At 49.2% G+C, this 24,926-nt stretch overlaps 1 protein-coding gene across 11 annotated transcripts in view; it reads right to left on the bottom strand.

Moving 5' to 3' along the window:
* The window catches only part of TRAK1 (trafficking kinesin protein 1), a 111,447-nt gene that overhangs the window by 26,409 nt on the left and 60,112 nt on the right, over positions 1 to 24,926 (bottom strand). For all 11 annotated transcript variants that reach the window (XR_003609943.2, XM_028107173.2, XM_028107169.2 and 8 more), the window contains 8 exons: positions 15,151 to 15,227; positions 8,919 to 9,035; positions 6,573 to 6,673; positions 5,725 to 5,833; positions 3,998 to 4,076; positions 2,971 to 3,101; positions 2,231 to 2,305; positions 1,392 to 1,529 (listed from right to left, as the gene is read on the bottom strand). Coding sequence is in view for 10 of the 11 variants with exons in the window: in XM_028107169.2 (XP_027962970.1) it covers positions 1,392 to 1,529; positions 2,231 to 2,305; positions 2,971 to 3,101; positions 3,998 to 4,076; positions 5,725 to 5,833; positions 6,573 to 6,673; positions 8,919 to 9,035; positions 15,151 to 15,227 (827 nt within the window). In the remaining variant the exon portion in view is untranslated. The remainder of the gene's footprint in view (positions 1 to 1,391; positions 1,530 to 2,230; positions 2,306 to 2,970; positions 3,102 to 3,997; positions 4,077 to 5,724; positions 5,834 to 6,572; positions 6,674 to 8,918; positions 9,036 to 15,150; positions 15,228 to 24,926) is intronic.

Genomic DNA, 24,926 nt, shown 5'->3' on the forward strand with positions numbered 1-24,926 from the left:
TGGAGTGCATCCTAAGTGCACGGGAGATAAGGTGCCCCCAGGAGGCCACTGTGCCAAGGTGGGAAGCCAGGAAGGAGGGAAATTGAGGCAGGGAGCATATATCACTACATAGGCCAGTCTGTGAGCTAAGTATCATCGGCTCTCGATGGAGGAATCGGGGGCACCGAATGTTCTTTGCTGCCTTTACTTGGATTTCTGGACACACTGGATCACCAATCTGCTCCCTAGAAAGCTATGTTTATGTATCTTTCGTTTTGGTTTCATCAGGTTTCAATCAAGCTGACAGAGAGAGAGAGAGAGAGAGTTCTAGCCTGATTTTTATATATAAAATGAGATTGTGATTTAGGAAAAGTGGGCCAGACAGTGTAAAGGGAAAGAGCCCCAAGTAAAGGCCAAATTCCAAAGGACTGAGTGTCACAAACATTGTAGCCACTATCCACTTGTATCTCATTGGGAGTGTTTCTCTCAAAAGTTCTTGTCTCCTCAAAGAGAATTTGGTATTTCATCAAACCACAGAAACAGAGCCTGAATATAAAAGTTCTTGGTCATTTGTTCTTTGGTCTGTCTGTCCACCCATCCAAATCTAGTACCTACTAAGCATGTACAATTGTGAAACATAACAAGCACTGAGCAGATAGAAAAGTATTACAGAGGGAAGGAAGAAAGGAGCAAATAAGACACGGCCCCCACCTTTGAGGGGCTTTAGTCTGACAGAAGAAGGTACAGTGAGGAAGCTCACCAAACGTCACAGGGAAAAGACCAGCAGAGGAGGCCTGCCCTGTGCTGCGGACCCCAGCAGGGAGGGGCTAACCTGGAAAACCCCTTCTCAATCATGTCTCCTTAAAGCCCAAGCATGAAACAGATCAGGCCTTCAGAGCTATGAAGTAAGATTGTGGGGAAATCATTTTGTAGAAATGGAAATGCCGCTCCAGCTAGAGAGGGAGAGTTTTTCAGATCACAGACACTGAAAGCCCCCAAGAGGATGATCAGTAAGCCTAGAAAGAACCAGCAGAACTGTATGGGCAACTTAAGAATTCTAGAATGCACTGTGAGGCCAAAATAGCTCATACTCTAATAAGGTTAGAAAAATAACAATGTGTGAATAACATCTCCCAAATATCTGAGGTTCTTAGGAAATATACCAATTAAGGACATGAGGAGAAAAAAAGGACTGAGTCAGAGGAATGGCAAAGGAAGAGTCAGTCGACCTCATGTTGTCAAGGGGCCAGGAGCTGGGCACGCGAGCCCCTGACACAGATCTAGAGCTAAGCTGCAGGACAAGAAGCCCATCCACCAAGTCTCGGCGCCAGACCCCGCCTCCCTGCCAGGGGCCCCCCTTGCGGCCGGGCAGGCTGGTGGGGAGCAGAGGCACAGAGCAGGCGGGCGCTCACCATGGGGAACAGGCCAAGCGAGTGGTAGCGCCGCGATGCAGTATTGGGCATGGTCTTGTTCCGGAGGTTCTTGAGCTCCTCCTGCGCCTCGTGAAGCATCTCCATGCACTCTGCGTACTTGTCCTCCAGCTCTCGCAGCTGCACACACCAGAAAGTAACGCACGGTCAGGGGGGTGTGGGGGGGGGGACGGGACTGCCCTGTGCCTCCAGGCCCGACACCAAAGGGCCCTCGAGGCTCAGTTCGGCTTCCCCCTGGGGCGTGCTTCTAGCCTCAGAAACCTCCCAAGTTCTAACGTGCAACCGAGATCCCAGGCTTCCAGTTACAGGATGCCTAAGTCATGGGGATGAACGGCACAGTGCGGGGACTCGAGTCAGCGGTACGGTAACCGGGTTGTGTGGTGACAGATGGGGCGACAGTTTGGTGAGCATAGCATGATGTACAGAGATGTCCAAGCACTATGTTGTACCCCTAACACTCATGGAACCTCGTGCCAATGATATTCAAGTAAAAAAGTATTTTAAAAAAAAAAAGCCAACTTTCCACGAATGGGAGAGCGAATTGTCACACCCTCGTTTCTAGACACATCTGTGAGTGGGCTCCTTCCGTGGTGAGCTCCGGGCCGTTGCCCTCATGGGACATTTAGCAGGAGCGGGCTGTGCAGGGCCCTGCCCCCCGGGCGCTCGCCAGCCGCAACAGCGTCAGCGGGAATTTACCGGTAAGAACGCTTTCAATTCAGAATAAAAGCAGCTAGTGAGGTGGACACGACCCGCGGCCCATCAGAGGGAGGCTGGTCACCCTAAGTGGGATGGGCCTGGGGAAAGGGGGGAGAGCCGCTCACCTCGGCCGTGAGCTGCCGCTGGGCATCCTTAGCAGCCCCCAGGTGCTGGACCAGCTCTTCATTTTCCACTGCGCACTGCAACAGGGCAAAGGCCCATCAGCTTCTCCTTTAAGATACCTGGAAACGTCTAACTGGTTTCCTCTTATTACCTGATCTGTTCCAATCCTATCACATTTCTACAGTGAGACTTTTAAGCCAGAGTAACATTTCACCTTTTCTGTAATTTTGAAGGCAGCCTTTCCTACATCCGTGCTCATGCTGTATGGCTCACCCTACGTCCGCCTCCGTAGGCACAGCCCCTCCCAAGAAGCGCTTCACCTCACGCTGCTAGCAAAGGCCTGACATGGGAAACTAAACTGTATTTGTTTTGTTGTTGTTGTTGTTGTTGTCGTCTTGCAGCTGCTTCATCTCAAATCTAAAGGAGATATTATTCTGCTATAGGAACACCAGGTGCTCTGTGTAAAAACAAGTCCTAGACTAGAAAATTCACAAGTGAAATTCCAGGACTCCATCTCTGCAGCACCTTTCTTAACAAATTCTATTAATGTGTGGATTATTTTTAGGAGGTCAGTGGTTATATGATGCCCTCCCCAGTTCAGGGTGACTAGCTTTATTCTATTGAATTTGCTAATAAGCCTTTTCCCCAAAGGGGCAGCACAAACTCCTAAACTATGAAACCAAAGGACATGGTCTTCGGGGGCAAATGCCATCTGCAGCATCCAGAGAAACAGAAGCCTTACAGCTTTTGCCTTCTTCTGCAAGTCAACTATCTGCGACAGCAGGTGTGTGATCTCCTCTTGCTGGCGGGCAGCATCCTCGGTCTTCTTAGCCAGCTCCTCTGAGATACTGGCGATCTGCACGTTGGCATCCCCTTTAACCAAGAAATGACAACAAGAGGAAGTCTGACCCAGAGAGAATGGTTTCTTTGTGGTGTGCACAAGCAAAAGCATCTTTGTTACCAGACAGGGGGACGAGTGGAGAGGGCAGTGAAGAAGGAACGGTGCCCATTTTCCCATATGGGCTCAGTCTATCATGAGAAGGAGGTGGGGGGCCTGGAGTGGGGACCCAACCCCGCTGACCAAAGCTGCCTCCCTCCCCAGAGGAAGTCAGGAAGGCTTTGGGGGTCAGCTGGGAAATGCCACACCACACAAAGGTGCATCTGCCCGAATCCCCACATTCATGCATGAATGGATCCACATCATTAACAGGAACCTCTGCTGCACCCTGTTCTAGAAGGAACTGTGCCCGCACACTATAATAACTTTGGATGTTTCCAACCCATATTCAGAGTCATAACTCATTTTACTATACTGGAACACAGGGTGTGTTTCACTTATTGAGCATTTTGCTGAAATTCAAAATACTGTTTGCCCTTTCGTCTTAACTTGTTAAACTTACAATGGAGAGGGTGGGGAAAGTACTTGTTTGCAAAGCGGAGAACTCTGGCCTCACCTTGCACACATCCATTATGAGAACCCATAATTGATTAGTGTTTGCATATTGACAGGGGAACTCTGTAACTGGGCTTAGCTTAGACTTCACATAACTCCAGTAATACAGTAGAAAGCTGGAATCAAAATTAAATATCCGTCTCAGTGAGAAATTAGGACAGTGTATGGCTGACAACCTAGCACCCAATTTCTCATGCATCAGAGTGAAGGGTGCCCCACAAGATCGGGGGGTGGGGGTGGGTATCTCATCACAATGATGGCAGCGGCAGAAAGTAAAAAGAGTGGGTAGGGATGGAGCAAGAGAATCAGGCCATACTCAGCTCCTTCACGCAGTCGTTGACCAGCTGCTGTTCCTTCTCTTCGTAGGTGATGGTCTCCGTCTTCAGCTGGCAGGCCTGTGGACAAGGCTCAGGTCAGAGGCCCCACATTCACACCTGGACCGGTGGGGTGGGCAAAGCTGGGGCACGGAGCAAGGACTAACCCGGGTCTGGGAAGCTGCCCTTCACCCTCTCCCCACCTGCCATCCAGGACACCCTCCAATACAGAAAGTCCATCAGAATGCCCTGCTTAGTTAAGGAATCTCGGATCCTCAAAGCTGAAGAGCTGAAAAAGGCGTACCACCAGAGGGCGCTACATAAAGCGATATGCACTCTACAAAGCGCCACCCCTGGTGTCTATTCATTTGCATCTGTCCCGGCTCATAGACAGGGACCCCTTTGGACCCGAACAGTGTCTAGGACTCAGCTCTGCCTACCATTTAAGGTTGACCACAAGAATGGCTGACACTTATCATGTACCTGCTTTATGCAAGGCACTGTCCTATGAGATCTAAGTTGGGAGTTAGATCTACTGTATTCAGCTTAGTAAAAACAAGGTATGATACAAAAGCATTAAAATTCAGAGACCCAAGAGCTATCCCAGGACTCTGGATAGCCATGCTCCCAGCTGACAAGGTGAGAAAATAGAGATCCAAAGGTCTGAAGAAACTATCCCAGGTGGAGAGCAGGTATCTCTGAGCCCTCGGGCCCTGGCCCCAGGGAGAGACAACACTCCCGAAAACTGAGGTGGAATTTGTAGCTGGGATCAGATTCCCTCCACCTGCTTTAGGGGAACACTCTGACAGAGGGATGAATTATTGCGCACCCAGGACTGGAGCATTTACCTGGGGTGGGCACTGGGATGCAAAGCTCTGGGAAGTAGTCTTGGCTTGGCCACTGGCTGGCACAGAAAGCTTGCACAACCCTCTTGGTTGCTCTGGGTTTGTGTTTCCCACTAGTCAATGAGGACTAGGAGATAAGCCCAGACATGAGGCTCTTTCCAATGTGTGGGCAAGTTCAAGGTGGTCTGCCGTATTGTAGGGGTTTCAGGGAACCCTGGGCCAACTCAGGTGGGCATGCAGCCCAAACTTGACAAAGCATACCTCTGGCTGGAGAGCATAAACTCACTGACAATTAAGACAAAAATTACTAAACTTGCACGCCTCTGTGTTTCCAGACAGGGGCCGTGGGTGAAGGGAAGTAACGGGTTCAGAGTCAGAGAGCCTTGCAAATCCCACCTTTGTCATTCCCTAACTTGTGCCACGTTGGCAAATCAAACACCTAGGAGCCTGGGTCCCAGCGTTCTCACTGTAAATGAGAAGCAAAGTAACCAGCTTCGTCTTGCTGTGAAATTTGAAAAAAACTGAAAAACAAAAACACAACACAGGCCAAGTGCCTGGCACAGCGACTAACTAGTCAGGAAGCCTCAAGAGCTGAGAGAGCCCTGCCCGAACTGAAGGAGGAGAGGCTCGCCACTCTTGCCCAGCCACATGGAGAATCCGAGTCCTCGGCCCCCCAGACGGGTACATGCTCCCCGCAAGCCAGTGCCCAGCTCACAGAGGAGGCACGCTGGCTGGGCCCCGGGTGCCACTATGAGCAGAGCTCAGGGGACTCTCCCACAGATGGTCACCCTTGAGAACAGCGCTGTAAGCACGGCTCCTCCTGACAGATAAGGCCAAGGGGCCATCACCCTCCAGATGGAACAAGGGCAAGGAGTGCACTTGACCTCCGATCGAAGTACGACGTTCTCCTCTTCGAGGTCCTTCAGCTTCTTCTGAAGAGAATCCAGATGGAAGTAATTCTGGACAGAGGAGGATGACTCATTCCTCTTCAACCTGGGGGAGAAAGTGCAATCTCGCTCCAGGGAAACAGCACCTGCCGGCACACAGGCTCGCCAGCACTCAGGACCCCCATCCCAACCCTCTGGCCACCATGTACAGCCACATGGCCTCCAACTCGGCAGAATCAACTATTCGAAGCTGACGCACAATTCCAGATGCCTAAAAGTCCACTTCATATTTACAGTGCAATTCTATGTGCCTAGATAAGTACTCTACAGGTATGAAGTCAATTAATGCTCATAACCCTCTGAACTAAGTACTGTTGGTATTCCCATTTTACAAATGAGGAAACAGGCACAGAACGGTTAAGTAACTTGGCCAAGAGCACACAGCTAGGAAACCACAGAGCCAAGGTCTGAACTGAGACCACTGGGCTCTAAAGTTCATGCTCCTAACGTGAGGCTCTGCTGACTCTCCGAGAAGTCCCAAGGGCCCACAGTGACACCTCTGGCTCCAGAACCTGGTACTATCCTCTAACTGAGGGGCCCACCCTGTTACCCGTGACCAGGCCGGATCGATCTAAATTGATGACTAACCCTGTCCCCTTCCACATCCTGCTAAAATCATCCAAGCAATTGGTTGGAGGCACGTGGAGATGCTTGGTCTGGGGAAGACTGGGAGCAGCAGACCTGAGCTGCTGGGGAAGCGACCCTGCCAAGGCACCTCCAAGGACATGGATGACAGCCAGCCGCCTGTGCCCCAGCCCCAGAGCCACGGCCCTCTGGCGACTTACGGGGTGGAGCACACAGACTCGGGCTCGCTCTCTTCCGCGGCGCTGGTGTAGAACTGAAGCAGCTCATCCTTCATGGACAGCTCATGCCGGAGTTGAGACACCTGCACAGACACAGCCGGGTGCGGGGGGGGGACAGGCACTCAGCCCCAAGCATGGACAACGCCCCTGTCACGTTCAAACACTTGCTGCTGGTGACAACGTTTGTTTAATTCCTCACGCAAAGTGAAGGCATGTCATTGATTTTGTGCTTTTCAAGAAGAGGTTGCATTTGATCCCACTAAAGAAAAATAGTCAACTGTGTTTTGACAGAAAACCCTCTGCCTAAATTTATGGTTCTTACTTTGGTTCAGAGAAGAGGTAAAAGGAGACTAGAAGGCTCTAGAATGATGTTTGTGGGGTGGGGCTGGGGGGGGGAACAGATGACGACAAGACAGCATATGGTCTTTGCAAGTAGCCAGATGACCAGCTAGGCAAATGGCCAGAGAAAAAGATCCTGTTACCAAATGAAAGAAGAGGCCATTCACTTCTGCCGAAACAAAATGCCACCCTGGACTGGGCCCCTGGCGACGCCAGCCCTGGGTGGGCAGCTACAAGCAGCTTGTCCACCCTCGCTGTCACACTTGGCACACTCCCAGCCCCACCCTGTGACTGCTTCACCCTCACAGGGCTCACCGCCAAGCCTGGCCAGACCTTGCTCTGTACTCAGTGACCACAAGATAGCAATTTCAGACACAGGGACAAAGGAGGCAGCCATCAGGAAGTGGCCATACTGATTACCAGGACAGTTTTTGCAAGTCACCTGATTTATACTTAACATCTTAAGCAAACAAACCTGAGCCATAAAATTTTTCACTTCCCTTTCACCACTCACTACTGATGAGCAGGGAGCCTGTGCTGCGAGCGAGAATTACAATTTAGTTTTCATTCTTTCTTGTTTCTAATTTGATTTGGGGTCTATGGTTTATTCCAGCTTTCCTACACAACACAGTGGGTATTTATGACTTCCGGGGAGAAGCAAATTCTAAGCACACAAAAGTTTAGTTTCAACATCTAGACTGACAATTTAATGACGTGCCAAAGGGGAACATATTACAGCTGCCAAATTCAGAGCTTTTCCAAGGAAAAAGAGGCATTTCCACTTCCAAAGAGGTGGGTGCTGTTTGTGTGAGGTGAGGGAGCCTCAGGCAAGGGCATGAAGAGGAGCAGCACATGAGGGACAGTCGGTGACCATTTACTGGTTCCTGGGTGGCACGGTCCTCTGCTCTCTAATGCCCAAGAGAAGGAGATGTCAGGTCATGATGCTGGGTGCCAGGAAAGCAGGCGGCGACTTGACTTCTCCAAAACATGACCACGTTCTACCGTATCATCTTTCAAAGGAAGCTGCCCAGGATGAAAACTTTTCTTAGATATTGGCAATTCTGTTTCATCAATATTAAAACAATCACTGAACCCAGGCAACAATAGCTGGGAACAGCTTCAATGAGGAAGAGGTCTGAATACATCTAAGAGACGTGAGTCAGGGCATCCCCTCCCACTTAGAAGGTTTCTTGTAGAAAATAAGGGAAACCAGGAGAAGAAGGTCAAGTGAAAGTCCTCACAGCTAAATTCGCAGTTAAAAGAACAGGATGATGGGAAAGAAGCTACAAAGTAGGGCCCGGCTCTAACTCCTAGGTCTTGTTCCAGCCACCCCGTCCAACTCTGCAGAGCCTTCCTTGTCCTGCCCACACCACAACCTTCCAGAAAACCAGTGTTGCTCCTCTGAAATCTCAGCCCCTTAAGATAAGCCTAAAGCATTCAGACCCCCACCCCTGATGCCCTTCAGCCAAGATTTGTATCATGAAAATGATAGGGTTCCTACCATTACAACAATAGCCTATCTTCTTCGTTCTGTTTTACACACACAACATTATATTGGAATGAAGAATGTGCCATCCGCTGCCCTACTCGGCAGCACAGGCTGGCCTCCTCCCGACAGGGCTCCCCTCTGGCCTGCCTGTGCCCCCCTGCCCCAGGAGCCCCTGCTCTCTGCCGCCTTAGGCTGCGTGCGCTCCTGCCCCAAGCTGAGTGTCTTTCCCAGCCTACGTGAGGATCTGGACTCTGGGGGACAGCGACTGGCACTGGTCCGGCACACCGAGGCACGGTGGGGGAATGGACACTCTGGGCCTAGCGAGTAGGTGAAGGCTGTCCTCGCCCAGCTGGTGACGTCCACACTGTCCGAAGGAGGATCCTAAACAGAAGCAGCCGAGGAAGGCGGCCGCCTTCTGCCTCCAGGCAGCCGCCCCAGGACAGACAGCGCTAGGGTCTGTGCCCAAACCGACTGGCCCCCGGCCACTGCCACCGGCTCACCTCCTCCCGGATGTGCTCCACCTGCTCCTCCAGCAGCTCGTTCCTCTCTGTTAGTGTCTTGTTCTTCTTCAACAACGACTGGCCAATCCGAGCAGCCAGTTCTAAATCCCGCTCTTTCTATGAAAGGCAAAAATGAGAACAGACGTTCAGAACACCTGTGCTTCCTGAAGGAGCCCAGGGTGCTCAGGGTCAACTGAGGAAAACAGGGCACTGAGAACTAACAAAGGTATTAATAACTCACCATCCACGCACCCACGTTTGATACCTGTCCAAAGAGGGGGGATGTTCAGCCCACAGAATGTGTAAAAGCTACGCAGACCTCGGGCAGTGGGAGAGAACCTCAAAAGCCAATGAGAACATGTCTCTGTTCCTACAAGAGAAACGTGCTTCCAAAACATTTCTCCGCAGTGAAAAGCTTTTGGTGTCTGTGAAATCACTTGCCAATCTGTCCTCCTGAGGGCTGGGCTCTTGTATCCCCCAGGGCCCAGCACCTGGAAATACTCAGTAACTGCCTGCTGGGTCAGTGAACAAGCACAGAAATTCCACAGTGCTCTTGCAACAAAGCCAAGAGCTGACACAGGGAGGCAGGCTCGTTAGAGCAAACGAAGGTGGAATTTACTGAGCTATTTATGTTTATTTCATATGAAACAAAAATGTTCAAGGTCACTCTAAAATCTAATAGCATGTTTCTTTTACTTAATGGAGGGTACTTAGGTTGATTTTTTATTATTCTTTTAGATTTATGTATTTATTTGAGAGAGAGACAGAGAGAGCACAAGTGGGAAGATCCAGAGAGGGAGAGAGGATCTGAAGCAGACTCTGCACTGAGCAGGGAGCCCAAGGCGGGGCTGGATTCCGTGACCCTGAGATCAAGACCTGAGCCGAAACCAAGAGTCGGACGCTTAACCAACTGAGCCACCCAGGCGCCCGTACTTAGATTTTTTTTAAAAAATACCTTCAAGTGGTGCCTGGCTGGCTCAGTGGGAGGAGCGTGCGACTTCTGATCTCAGGGTTTGGGATTTGAGCCCCACATTGTGTGTAGAGATTACTAAAAAAAATAAACTTAAAAAAACTTTCGAAATGGATACAACGCATAAAATTGCCTTACTTCAGAGACAAAGACTGTGTTAAGGACACAGGAGTTTCTGTTAGTTCAGTTGATGACATCACATATATGTAGCAAAGCAGTACACAAGGGAAGATCTTCAGTGGCATGTAAAGGTACGGCTGCTGGGGACGCCTGGGTGGCTCAGTTGGTTGGGCAGCCGAGTCTTGATTTTGGCTCAGGTTCCCACCTCAGGGTTGTGAGACTGAGCCCTGTGTCAGGCTCTGTGCTCAGGAGGGAGTCTGCTTGAGATTCTCTCCCTTCCCCCTGCTTCTGTGCTCTCTCTAAAATAAGTAAATCTTTAAAAATAAAAAAATAATGGTATAGCTGGCCCATCACCAAAGGCAGACTCACTCGTGCCTGAGAGACTATTTGCCACTGTGGTTAGATTCCACTTGCTCCCTTATAAGTGGGATTAGCAAGGGGAGGGCAACTCTGGAAAACTAAATCATTTAAGAAGCTTCTGCGAGTTATTCTGTCCAGCTGATGTAAAAAGCAGAGGAATGGGAACATGCAGCTTAGAGAAGGAAAAAAGCTGGGGAAGGGACGCCTTGGGTGGCTCAGTCAGTTAAGCATCTGCCTTCAGCTCAGGTCATGATCCTGGCATCCTGGGATCGAGCCCTGCATCAGGCTCCTTGCTCAGCAGGGAGCCTGCTTCTCCCCCTCCCTCTGCCTGCTGCTCCCCCTGCTTGTGCTCTCTTTCTCTCTCTGACAAATAAACTTAAAAAAAAAAAAAAAAAGCTAGGGAGGAGTCTTAGCTTCTGACCAGCTACTAACTAACCATATGACCTTGAGCCAATGGCTTCCACTTAACAAGGATCAGGTACACTCCAGGTTAGCTTTTTCCAAACAGGTTATAAACAAACCATCAGTAGGTGGAGAATCATTTTCATAATGGCAACTGATATTTTGTTTTAAATGAAATTCAACAGCACGACATTGAAATACCAAAGTGCATTCCACATCATAAGGGTATTATTAGTTCATGTTTCTGCTTTTGCTTGTCCTATATTTATTTATGTGAGTACCAAGTCACAGCCTGATATGCGTTTCTTACAGCGGGTATTGGTCAAAAGCTTACCTGCTCCAGGCAAGCCCTTCTACTGCACAGCTGTGAGATCGGGCTCTGACTGAACATCCCTGGGACCCGGTTCCCTCCTCTGTTAGATGGGGAGGGGGGTGGTGCAGACTGGCTGAGCTACCCTTGAAAAAATCTCCTAGCATTATGATTCAGAGTTGTACAATATAAAAAAAAAAAGAAAGGGAGTTTTTATTTCTAACTTTTTATATATCCATGAAACAATTCCGTGCACTAGCAGCACACCTTCCCCCTTGCTCATCCCAGGAGTTTCACTGAAATAGGAGCTGAGCAGTGGAGGGCAAAGTACAGTTTGGGAAGACTCTGGATTTGACGGGGATTTGGCACTCTCTCTCTCTCTCTCTCTCTCTCACACACACACACACACACAAATGATGGTCACTCTCCCTTCAGTTCCCACAGTCCTGAAACCAGTCACTGCTATCACTTCTCCCCTCCAGAAGCCAGCCGGGTGTCCCATCATGGGAGCCACAAATACCTCCACCTTATTCCCACAATTTGTACCTCCTTGCATGCCTGCCAAGGCACGAAGGGGACCAGTGACTCTGCCCAATGAACTGAGATGTTTCTTCTGTGTACTCATCCAGGCTGACTACGGTGTCTTCCAAGGAAGGTCCTTTGCTCAGTCACCCTTCATCACTTTGAGACTCAACATGTGTGGTTATTTGGTACGTGGGGGAAGGACCCAAAGGAATGGTGGGATGAAACCTACCTCTCCAGATCGACTCAAAATTAACATCTTGTGCAAATGCTTTCAGCTGGCTAACACTCAATTAAAACTGCAATACCAGTGTCCAATTCTCTTTGGAAGAGTGGTCTCCACAAATCTCACTCAAGCCTATTGAATCTGTCTACCAGAACAAATTCTCAGACTGAATACCCAGCAAGCGCTTAAGGCCAGAGGCTTCACTGCCTCCCTCCCGGGTCTACATTGCATGCATGCATCGTGCTAAGTTCCAACAAGCACAGACATTCTTAATGCCTTGGCCACATTCTGGGTGCAGACTCCACGGCAAACAAATCAAGCAGAAATTACAATTATGAAAGCCCACTGGGCAAGGCCGGCTGGAGCACCCGAAGGACGGTGAGGGCTTCCCATGGCACACAAAAGCCAGAGCCCAAGAGCGATGGGCAGGGGAAGAAAACAGATGGGCTGTGCACTCAGTGAAGCCCCTCGCCCTCCCCATGATACCCCAAACCTCAGACCTGGGGCCCCCCTCACCTTCCCTGCCCCACAGCGGGGCAGCTTTCACCCCATTTCCACCTAAAACCTAATCTTTATAGTAAAACAAAACTCTCTGCTCAGGGAAAAAAAGGGGGGGGGGCAAGAAGTTACAGTAAAACTATTTATGGATGAAATGAAAAAATTAAACAAGTTACGTGGTATCTAAAAGTTATCTAAGGAGGGCACCTGGCTGGCTCGACTCTTGATCTCAGGGCTGTGGGTTTGAGCCCCACGTTGGGTGTGGAGATTACTTAAAAGTTACCTAAAAACAGTTCATCTAAAAGTTACAGTAACTAAAAACTTATTGCAGTGGCTCTGGTTTTTCTTTACTAAGAGGAGAGACTGGTTGCGATTCCCCTGGAGGATTCCAGAAATGAAAACATTCGTATTTATTACAACCAGCCAACATAGGGTAAATGTTTACTTCTAAAAACAGGAAAGCTGCTAGGAAATGACCACTGGGTTAAACTACGGTGAGAATGAGAGATTACAAATAAGTAATTCAGGCCCTTGGAAATAAACTATTAAAAGAGCTGGTTCCCTCATTCCTCCCGAAAATGCAGCCACCTAGGTGGATGGAGCTCATTCCAATTGCTCGCTCCCTCTTCCTGCTCATGCTTTGCTTAAAAAGATTGTGCCTTGGCTCAGCCCCTCTTGCCAGGGGCGCTCGGGCAGGTCTGACACAGCCCTTGGGAGATGGAGAGCAGCAAGCCTCCCACACTTCGCGGCTGACTCATCTCATTCACCAGTCTCAGCATAGAAAGCATGACTAAGGGGCCCTCGGAACACCCCTCTCTAAACTGGGGCGGGGGGGGGGGGACGGAGGAGGGGAAGGCAAGCTCTGCACAAAGGTAAATCCAAAGGCAGGAAGCCAAGGCAAGCTGTGGGATCCTCTTCCCCTTAGAGGCAGAAACAAAAGCTCCCCGCTGCCCACGGGCTGTGCTTTGGCTTCCTGTGCACAGTCTCCGCACACACACCCCCCCCACCGCCCGGCGCAAGCACACTGCCTTGCGTGTGGCAAGCCTGCAAACCAAAGCAAATGATCAGAGGAAGCAGAACCAAAGCCAAACCAAGCCAAGCACAGCCCAGTAGGACTGTCACGTGACAGAGGCAGTTAGACTTTCACCGGGCGTGGCGGGGGCACCCGCCTAGTTCCAAAGAAAGGCAGTGACTCTGAGGTGGTTCTTATCAGGACGAGGAAAAGAATGGCATTATAAATAAAACGCAGACGAGGAGAAGAATGGCATTATAAATAAAACGCAGATACACACAGACCACTGCCATGATGAGTTGCTAAAAACAGAACACAGAAGGCACAACAAGGCCACTGAAAAAAGCGTCCCACAAATACTCTTTTCACCAGAACGGGATCCGTGTGTGGCTTTGGATGCCACAGTGAGGACTTCTAAGTGTCTCTAAGTTGGGGGTCGGGGGCAAAGTGGTCACGGTGGGCTTGGGATGGGGCAGCTGCAGAGAGAAACAGAAATCTCCCTGCTGAGGCTCTGGGGGCTGGAGGAGTGGAGTGGACTTGGAATGAAAAGAATGGTCCAGATTGGAGCCCCCTCAGAAGATCTGACTGATGGCTAAAGGTGTAGGGTGAGGAGTGGAGGCTGGAAATACTAGCGGATCCGGACAGCATGACACTGTTGGGGGAGATGGACACAGTGGGAAGGAGTCTGTGATGAACCATTTTCCAAAAGTCAGTGGTGCTAACCAAGCTAGCCTTCCAAGTGCCTAATGCCAGCCACCATAATGGCGGCAACTGGAGAACCACCAGAAGGCCTGTGCCCTAAAATGCCTTGCAATGGCCCTGTCTCACGATCTCCCACATTATGCTACTCTCTTCCTGGAGAAGAGCTGATGAATAGTAACATGACCCAAAGTCAGCCTTGGTTCCAGAGCAGAAACGAGGGTCTAAGTTAGCAGTGGTGCCATTAAGGACTGATAACGTTTAAAGATGGGCACTTATTCAATATATATCTATAAGAACCTGCTGTGTTCTGGCCGGTTCTAGGCATGGGGGTATACATATGGTGCTCATCTGCTTGTAGACGTCTGCACAGCACCGGGATTCTCAACTGCCAACAGAATGCTAAGAAGAGACTGAGAAAGCTAGAGTCTCTAAAATACCAGCAGCTAGTCCCATTCTAAGCAAGTTCCCTAATTTCTTTTCCCCACGATGATTTTGGTTATTTTTATGCTGCATAATATCCCCTTAACCTGAGGTAAGTTCAAAAAAATTACAAAGATATAGGGGCGCCCGGGTGGCTCAGTCAGTTAAGAGTCTGCCTTCGGCTCAGGTCATGATCCCAGGGTCCTGGGATCGAGCCCCGCATCGGGCTCCCTGCTCAGTGGGAAGCCTGCTTCTCCCTCTCCCACTCCCCCTGCTTGTGTTCCCTCACTCACTGTGTCTCTCTCTGTCAAATAAATAAATAAGATCTTTAAAAAAAAAATTACAAAGATATAATAATGATGTATTTTTCGGACACTTTTGGATACCCTTAAAATATAGCGTTACAAAATACTTTAAGGGTTTTTAAAGATCTTAGACTGGGTATTCTAGCAAGTATTCCTATTTGGTGTCATTAATACATTCCTTTTAAAACCTAACATGCCTTGTGCAAATTACAGCTACAAAGACCTGCAGAGCTACCAGTTCAAAACCTAAAGGCAAGGCCTTGCACCCCGAGAGGGCCCCATTTTGGGGATTCTTCACTGAGACCGACAATAACGTACGCTTTAATCAACAGAAGTTATAATCAGTCGATCATAAATGGTTCTTTGCCTCCCCGGAAGCACTTACCTCCTCAAGAAGCCGAGTGACAGCATCTATGTCATTATATGTCTTAGTCATCTGGCCAACTCTTTCAGCACATAAAACTGCAAGAAATAAAAGTGGCGATGAGCTACCAATGTCACAAACCGGCCAAACAAATGACCCATCTAATAAAGCAGTCTTCAAGTCATGCCTGCGTGTCGGGCACAAAGGGTCGCTGGTTTTGCCGGGTTCGACCCACACTGCGCTCAGCACCACTGGATTTCATTTCCCAGTTCCAGGAAGAGCCTCAGGGCGGCTCAGGGGATGGGGTTAACTTCCAATCCTGCAAGGTTCTGACGTGTGTGTGCGCGCGTGCGCACGCGTGCACGCACTTGATGGCGCTGAGGACAAGGCACTGGAATAGAAAGGGGTCTGGCCTCATATAAACTCAGCAAACTGAAATGGGTCAGCAGCAAAGCCTCCAGTGTGTGAATGATCAGAAAACATCCCAGGGTCTAGACCTCGCTAACCACAGAGACCCAACCACACGGACAGCGTGGGATCCTTCAGAAAGCGGCTATCGGTACAATTATTAAATAACAATCTTAGCTGATCATTTCATAATGGTGCAGCCCTTCCCCTCCCCTCTCCAAATGGCCTACATTCTAAGGCTATGCAACCAGTTTCCCTACCATGAAAACTAGGGTTGTAGATTCTTTTTAATCAACACCAAAAAGGTTGATACCATTTCTACCATACACGAATATGCACGCACGCGCACGGAGTGATATTTCACCACATACATAATGGCCTGTGGTCATAAGAGGCTGCATGCAGACCACTTTAGGACGTGTGGGTCTTTTTTCTCCTTCTGTTGGAGAAAAAGGTCGTGCAAGGAAAGAATACTTTAGTCTGTGGAAAAATTGCACGGTTTTATTTTAAATCAATGGCAAGGAATCGATTTGCAATTCCACAAACACCAAGAAGGGTATTACAGGTTTTATTCTGTGGAGGAAGGAATGAACATAAATGGGTTTAGGACCCAAGTGTAAAATTTTTTAAACTTGCCACTTCTGCCCTAAATAAAGTCTGGGTAACTCTTTATAACTAAGACTCTACAAAATAATTCCTTAAGAGCCAAAGGACTTGATTCAGCTTTCATAATGACCCACATTCAGTAACAGCCCAAGCAAGGCAGTGGGAATTAAGTGTATTACTAAGCCAACCTCCGTAGCATTGCTAATGGCAAGCTGCAACAGGAATGCAATAGGTCTCTAAATATTTTATTAAATGCAAGTAAAGATCACCCTAGTGAATGAGCTCAGAGAAATCAGATCCGTCAGAATGATTTTCTAGCTTAAGGAGACCTGAAATCTGGTTCCAAATCTGAAACCCCCTTCCAGCTCTCTCCTCCACCCGACACTTCTCTGGGAGCTGGAAAGAAGTACATTACTGCCTCGGGCACTTTCCTTCCCTCGCCTCCAGTGGGGGCTGCCGGCTTGGAAAAGGGAGGGAGATTCGTAAGAGTTGGTTTAAACCAGAATTTAACTTGATGGAGGGGGAGGTCCAGCTCAAATTGCTGTAAATTGTTCGTCAGTGCGGGGTCATGAGAAATCCTTACGTGAAGATTCCTGTGCCTCTGCAGGTGTTAGTTTTCACACTGGACAACGGTGCTCTGCGGCAGTGTTGCAGGAAAAGACGCGGGAGGCCCCCCAGCCTTCTGGCCCCGCAGACAAGAGTCAGCATGCCCGGCTCATTAACCGGAAACAGACCCCAGCAGGAACAAAAGGCCTCTGTGCTGAAACCGGTGTTGCGACTGGGGGCCTGCTTAGTGCCTACCCGCCCTTAACTTAGAGGACTGAGTCCTCCGCTGCTGTGGAGAAAAAGAAAACCGGGCTATACTTGAATCGGGCTCCGTGTCACCCGAAGGTGAGAGAGCAGGATTCGGGGCCGCTTTTTTCCTCCAGGATTGTATTAATCAGAAATTACACTTAACATTTTTTAAGCTAACTTTCTGAATTAATCGTGTAGTTAATCATGTGTAGATAATCACATGCAGGTGTAAGAAATAATACTGAGATCCCTTATACCTTTCACCTCTTTCTCGCGGTGGTGACATTCTATAAAATTATATCATACCCAGGGCACTGACACTGATACAATCCATGAATCTGACTCGGATATCCCCAGACTAATTCTTACTTATCTGACTGTGCGCCCACAAGTGACTCGTAAGCTCTAACAATCCTATTACCTGTGTAGGTTCCTGTATCCACCACCACAAAGATCACTCGTGTCTCCTTTTATAAAGCTCATTTCAAAAAAAAAAAAAAAAAAGCTTTAACATGCTCTAACCATTGACCCAGTAAGATGTACACTTGGACCAGTGGTTTTCTTCTAGCATTAACCAGTCAGACACATATTGCCGCCATGCACACAGTGACAGGAGGGCAAGTGTGACCTTTCCCGTTCAGTTAGGGCTGCAGAGAGACCTTCCAAAAGTCCCCAGGCCTTTGACAGAGCCCAGCTTCGGAAGTCAGAGGTATAAATGAAAAACCACTGCTGACCCCGAGCTATTAAAGCATGTGCATTGTTATTCCTGTTATGTTTTTATAAATACAAATAATCCCAATGGGGAGAAGATGTACTGATTTATAATAAAAACACAGGAAAAACAGTTAGGACAGCCATAAAAATATTGACATTTAGATAGCATTACAAATTTTAATTTTTTTTTTTGTGGTGACTGTGTACTGATGGGGAAAAATATTACTTAAAATATTTTTCAGAAAGTATACAGTTGACTACAATATAGGGTCCCGGGATCCTCCCTGATGCAGCTTTTTAGAGAAATCAGTAACAGAAGCAGCAGACCTTTACTGAGCACACTTCCTATGGCCAGGTCATGTTCAATAGCCCTCTGTACAGATTATCAATAAATACAACAGGATAGGAACTTAAACTCGCCCCATTTTAAAGTGGGAAACTGAGACCCAGAGAGGTTAAGTAACACCTCTGATGTCAGCTTGAGAACCATGGTGAATTTCAGTATCAGAAGAGACTCCCAGCAGGGTCAGCAGTTAACATTCATAGGGTCCCTGCTATGTCCGGGGGATTTAATGTGCTTTTTCCTTAATCCTCACGGCAACCCTGCAGGGTAGGTGCTGTCATGGTAGCCATTCCACAGATGAGAAAACTGAGACATTAAGGACCCGACCAAGGTCACGGCCAAAGTCACAGCAAGTGAGGCTGCGTGGCAAGGACTGTGCGAGGGCCAGTCTGGCTGTGTCCTGAGCTAGGGAGCCATAGATGATACAAGGGTGAGGCCGAGCCCAGCACACATCAACAACATTCAGGAAGCAGAAGCAGAGCAAGAAGCATCTGTGGTGTAGGGGAGAGGTCCCTGGCGCCGGGGCTCTGAGGCTTAAGTTTCCATAGGAGACTCTACCAAGGTCATGAGGCCCAGGACAAGCCCTGTAATTGTGTGTCTTGGGCTTCTCTTCCAAGAAATGAGGGGGCAGGGGTGAGAACAATGAGGTAGGAAAAGAACCAACAATGCCTTTAAACAGTAAGACAAGTACAGGCTGCACTTTCCAAGCACCGACTTTCTAAATACTCAATCTACAAGAAACCATGGTCCTGTTTCTCTCTCCATGGGAACAACATTCCAAAGGGAGGCTCCAGTTCTGTCCAAGGGAGCGCTAGCAAATCAATCCACTTCCACTCAAAGGATGTTCAAACACCAAAGTAAAAGGACAGCCACAAACCTCTATAGTAACATGAAAAAACTAGGGTCTAAGTCCTAGAAAAAGAAGTATAATATGCCTCCAGCAGCAAAGCAAATATACCGTACACATAGCACCCCTCTTGCAGTATCCAACTAACGTGGATCAGGCGTGCAGCAGGCTCTGTGCCGACCAGGACACGAGATCTACCCCTTCCAAGGCACACAGAAAACAGGCCGCCCACATGTCCCAGCTGGGCAACGGCTGGGCAGGGGCCCAAGGTGTGCAAGGCCTGGCAAGTCCCTTTAAAGGAGTCTGGACTTCCATGCTGGGAGAGCAGAAGACACTGGACGGTTCTCAAAGAGGGAGTATCCATGTAAGAGCTATATTTCAGAAAAAATTGTGGCTACAGTACAAAGAAATGGGGGGAAGGGGTGGTCAAGGCTGTCGATTAACTCAAGGCAATCCTAAATGGCTGTGAAAATAGCGACGAGTAGTCTCTTTTCTTGAGAGAGTTAAGAGACCGGACGGGGTGGGAGGTAAATCAGAAAGATAGGATTTGGGCTTCTTGCCGGGACAGGGGGACATGGGCACTCCATTTCCTAGGCTTGCTGTTCCCCAGCAAGGCAGGCGCATGCGACAGAAGATTTAAGTTACCAAACAACACTGGCAAAGGGGACAGCGGCTGAGGTCATCACGGGAATAATGCGCCAGGCAGAGGGCCATGCACAAGCCCCTGCAGCAGGAGACCCACCGCAGCAGGAACGCCCTCCCAGGAGCTGGAGGTGCCAAATCATGGTTTGCAAGGAGAAAAGAATCCAGTGCCTATCCTTGGGTGGGCAGGTAGAATCATGAAGCCAGACTGGAATGAGTGGCCCTGGGCTGGCTGAGCAGAGAGAGGGCGGCCTATCCTGGGCAGTCTCGGCTAACTGGCTTTGGATGAAAATCAGCAATGTAAACTTTATGCAAATTAAACTGGGCCCAAAACAAACCTTGGAGAATAAATCCTGGCAGCCATTTTACAGCTCCCGATAATAGACATGAGATGCCAGCCAAGAAATCCCCAATATCTACAAGTGGGCAGGCCCTGAAGAGAGGTGAGGCCCTGCCTAATTCAGAGATGTAGCCAGTGGGAAGCTCGCGGCGACGCCCTGGGGCCTGAGAGAAAACCCCACAGGGAAGAAAACAAAGGGGCCAGGGGCAGCAGGGGTGGGGGGGTGGGGTTCCAGGGTCAGATCAGACGTGGGCAGGGGAAGGAGCCACGGGGCCACAGTGGGAGAATGGGGCAGGGGCGGGGCAGGCGGTGGGGCGGCCGGAGAGGAAGTCTGACGCAGAACTGCAGGCCTCACCAATGAAGTGGAGGGCAAGAAGGTTCCAGCACACAACCTGATCTCCCCAGGAACCCGTGCCTTCTCATCACATTAAGAGGCTCGACAAGGCCCCCTTGACATTTTGGCCTTATCAGACTTCTCTGAGAAACTCTGGTTGGCAGCCCTCACCACTCATTTATGTACTGCACTGTGGTGGAAAGATTCTCCTGAAGTTGTGTGAACGATTAGCTCTCATCACTTCTTAACCTAATTTTGATAACATTTCTCCTATGTCAGTTTCACATATCTTTGGAGGAAATAAATGAATGAATATTTTGCACACGTACAAACGTGTGTGTATATACAGACATAAGTACATGTATATATACAATTAAATTAGAAATATATGTGTGTGTGTGTGCGCGCGCGCGCACGCACACACACGCCAAGACCTCAGGAGACACTGCCCCCTTGTAACACAAAGGCCAAGTCACCAGTATCCATGAATAGAGAAAAGATACTCATGACTGCCCACTATATTTGCATTTTGGGTTGTTTGGTTATGTGTTCTAGCTTATTCATAGGTCATTTCTTTAAATAATTAGAACATTGTTTTTCAACTTATTTTAGGACCTGATTCCAGTCCCCTCCCTGATAATTTCTCCTCTTACCTTAAAATTTTTTTTAAAAGTTTTGTTTTCTATAATATTTATAAAAACCCTAAACATTGAATAAGCTTTCGATATGCCCAGTTGAGACAGGAGCCAGCAGTTAGGTGTCAGAGAGAATGGTCCACAAATCAGTGGGTTATCCCTCTCTCACTCTGACCAGGAACAGCAGCTGTCAGTTGAAAAAGCATCCCTACAGTTCCCCGCCCCCCATCCTCCAGGAAGTAAACCTAATAAGTACTTACTGTCTGGCCCTGCCCCTGGCAAGGGGCGGAAGGTTCAGAACCTGAAAGCCACAGGCTAAAAAGATGCCCCCCACCTCTGCCCTAAGAAATTCTAAGTGAGTCACCACTGGTGCTAAGTTTCCAGGCATTACAAAATAAATGTCCTTTATTTAAAGCTTTGTCTACATGCTTTTGAATTTGGTTTGGCTTGGTGTCACATGTGCCTATTTCCTTCTGCAGGGACCGTGTCTCACCGGCTTTTCCATCTGGGGTGTTCCTGCTCCTCCCCATGGCCCAGCAGGACAACGGGTCCACCACTGTAAAAACTGCACCTTTCCCAGTCAGTCCTCCCTTGGAAGACAGCTAGCAGACTCCCAGACTAGGCCGATCTGGCAAAGCATTTTGATGAGGGGGACATCTTTATTTTTTTTTTAATTTATTTATTTGAGAGAGTGAGCAGAGCAAGCGAGAAAGAACACGAGTGGGGTGGAGGGGTAGAGGGAGAGGGAGAAGCAGGGTCCCCTATGAGCAGGGAGCCCACCGTGGGGCTCGATCCCAAGACCCTGGGATCATGACCTGAGCCCAAGGCAGACGTTTAACCGACTGAGCCACCCAGGTACCCTCCCTGAAGGCAGGGAGACATCTTTCAATGGCTACTCGGCCCCAGTCACCTCGGCCACACACAGTGCTGGTAGGTTAGACACACGTGTCCCCATACTTTTTGGCAGGGAAACTCAGGCTCTGAGAAGTCAGATGAATGGCCTAAGGCCACAGACTTTACAAGTCCTTTAGGCCCCTACCCAAGAGAACGAAAAACCTATATCCACACAAAACTTGTACACAAATGTTTACAGCAGCCTTACTCATAACAGCCAGAAGTGGACACAAACCCAGATGACCCTCTCCTGGTGAACGGATAAACAGAACGTGGTACATCTGCCCCCCTGGAGAGCTACACAGCCTCCCTTCAAAAGGAATGAAGGACTGGTACATGGAGCAAGTGATGTACGCTCAGAAGCAGCCCGACACAAAATACCATACCCTGTAGGATGCCTTCCTATGCAGTATCCAGTACAGGCAAATGAGACAGAAAGAAAGCAGCTTAGTGGTGGCTGCAGCCAGGAGTGGGAATGGGACTAGCTGTGAGCAGGCATGAGGGAGCTCACACGGGGAGGGCATACACATGTTCTAAAACAGGACTAGGGTGATGGTTGTACAATTCTGAGAATTTCCTCAAAGGCATTACACCGGGGGCACCTGGGTGGCTCAGTCGGTTAAGGGTCTGCCTTCAGCCCAGGTCATGATTCCAGGGTCCTGGGATCGAGCCCCTCATCAGGCTCCCTGCTCAGCGGGGAGCCTGCTTCTCCCTTTCCCCCTATTGTGCTTGCTTGCTCTCTCCCTGTCAAATAAATAAAATCTTAAAAAAAAAAAAAAAAGCGTTACACTGTCCATTTAAAGTAGCTGAGTTTTACGGTCTGTAAGTTATACCTCAATATTTTAAGTTACCAAACAACACGTAACTACATATACTGGGACTACATAAACCTGTTCCAAACACTGCCCCACTACGTGGCAGTGGAAAAGCCTTCTTTTGTTACCTTGATCCCTGACTGAGCCTTCCCCAGACCACAGTGGTACACTCAGACAGCAAGTGATTAGCAACAGCAATCCCCCACTCCAAACCCGGCAAGGCACACAAATGTACTTTTACTTAGATGACTTCATTTAAATTTGCTCAGGGGATACATCTGTAAGGAAACCGAGAGCCACCTCAGTCCAGTTTTTGAAAAGAGGGGCTCTGGACTGTCTTCCCAGGCATGACGCTTCCACTCTCCTCCCAAGCTAGAGCCTCATCCCTGGCGTGCTGTTGCCTTTCATCTAGCTTCAAAATAATTTAGACTTGGCCCAACAGCCCAAGTGGATTAACTACTAAGACCCATAAGACACACATTATTTGGTTTAAAAAACAAACAAACAAAATAACTGTTTTGAGGTAGACCTTGAAGTGGGCATAGGAATAGGGTGAGGCCCACCGAAAACAGCTACAGCCAAGGCCATAAAGAACATAATTCTTAAAAAAAAAAAAAAAAGTTTTATTTATTTATTTGACACACAGAGACAGAGCACAGCAGGGGGAACGGCAGGCAGAGGGAGAGGGAGAAGCAGGCTCGCTGAGCAGGGAGCCTGATGCGGGGCTCGATCCCAGGACTCTGGGATCATGACCTGAGCCAAAGGCACACGATTCATGACCAAGCCACCCAGGTGCCCGGTTGAATGTAATTTTTACAAATGGCCCACGTCCCCTCCCACCTGGGCTATGGAAGTCACCTGAAGGCAGTGGAGTCTTATTTGGAGACCAACACATAATTGATACTCAAAAAAACAGGAAGATTTTGTTTTCTCCCAGACCAGTCTTTGGAAAGAAAGGCTCGTGTCTGACTGACAGCCCAGAGAGGGGTGAAAACATAAAAGCCCCAGTGTATATCTTGTCACCCCAAGAGAAGCAAATGTCCCAGAGAATCGCCCACCTTCCCTCCTAGCTCCCTGAGGGGGTGGGGAGAGCGGGGAGGAGAGAAGCCATCTGGAAAAGGGCAGGCTCAAGTCCAATGTGAAACAAAGGGATGATGAAGGAAACTGCTGAGAAAGAAGCAGAGTTCAAAGGAAAGGCATCAACTAATAAGCAGCCGTGGTCTCAAGCCAGAAGCAAATGGGTTGACCGAGGCCGCCACTCCTCTCAGTGCAAGGTGCTCATTTGTCACCGCAGCCTCGGAGCTGGTCTCAGGGACTGTCCGGCCACTGGCAGCGTGGGGCCCGGTCTGTGCACTGGGGGGTGGGAGACGGGCAGCGCTGCCAAGAGCACAGACCTGACAGTACAGTCTGGCTACATTTAGCTGCTGTTTTACTGGCTCACCTTCCCCTCCGAGGTGGGCTGAGAGCTGAGAGCAGAGCACCACGGCAAGCTCCCGAAGAGGCAGGGAAGAAGAAATGAAACAACTGCTGAGTCTCTATTACAACTGCTACCCTGGCCATCTTACGATGGAATGGCCTATTTCACTTAAAACCCAGCACAACTCCATGACATAAATATGATCCCCATTTAACACACCGGACAGGGAGAGAGGCCAAGTGGCTTGTCCACGGACATAACCATGAGACTACTGGATGCCATAATCATCCACCCCACCCTAGGCTGGAACACTCAGTGTTGATCTCTGGTGTCCTTCCATCACTGGGATATTTAATGAGGGCTAACCTGGTGGTTAGCAATGGCTAACTGATGACTGCTCACCACACGCTGGTAGTCTGCCAAGTGCTGGATGGCTACCATCTCCTTCGGTGTTTACATTCATCCTAGGAGAAAAGCATTACTGCTGTCCACCCTTTAGACGTGAAGAAACTGCCCAAGGTCAGAGAGCTATCATGGGAGGCCCTGATCGGTGGGCCCCCCATGTTGGCACACTTAACGGTACACCATCTGCTGAGTAAATACATGAATCTCACTCTTAAGCAGGTAAGATGCTTGCATAAATGGGCATAATAGAGAGGAGCAAGCAGGAAGTGCCAGGTGAGAGATGCTGTTGGGAGTTCAGATACAAGAAGACTGGGGATGGCAAGGGCCAGAAGTGGACAGAGCAGCAAGGGGACCCCAAAAGAACACAGGCCCTAGTGAGCCTTGTCCCCAACCAGCCCTGGGGTTATGCTGGTAGCTGCACCCCAGGAAGAGGACCACCCCGAGCAACTGACATCACTGGAGGCCTGCGTGGGGTGGCCGTGGATACTACCAACCAAAGCCCAGGATGGAGACCAAGGTCATGAACAGCATGAGCAAACGATGCTGAGGCCAGTACTGATAAGCCGGGTCAGCTCCTTCCTCCTGCGTGACCTACAGGAGAG

The sequence above is a fragment of the Eumetopias jubatus genome, unplaced genomic scaffold (genome assembly GCF_037043125.1).
Source record: "Eumetopias jubatus isolate StellerSeaLion01/CBP00866 unplaced genomic scaffold, mEumJub1_p1.0 scaffold_1, whole genome shotgun sequence".
Classification (NCBI taxonomy): domain Eukaryota; kingdom Metazoa; phylum Chordata; class Mammalia; order Carnivora; family Otariidae; genus Eumetopias; species Eumetopias jubatus.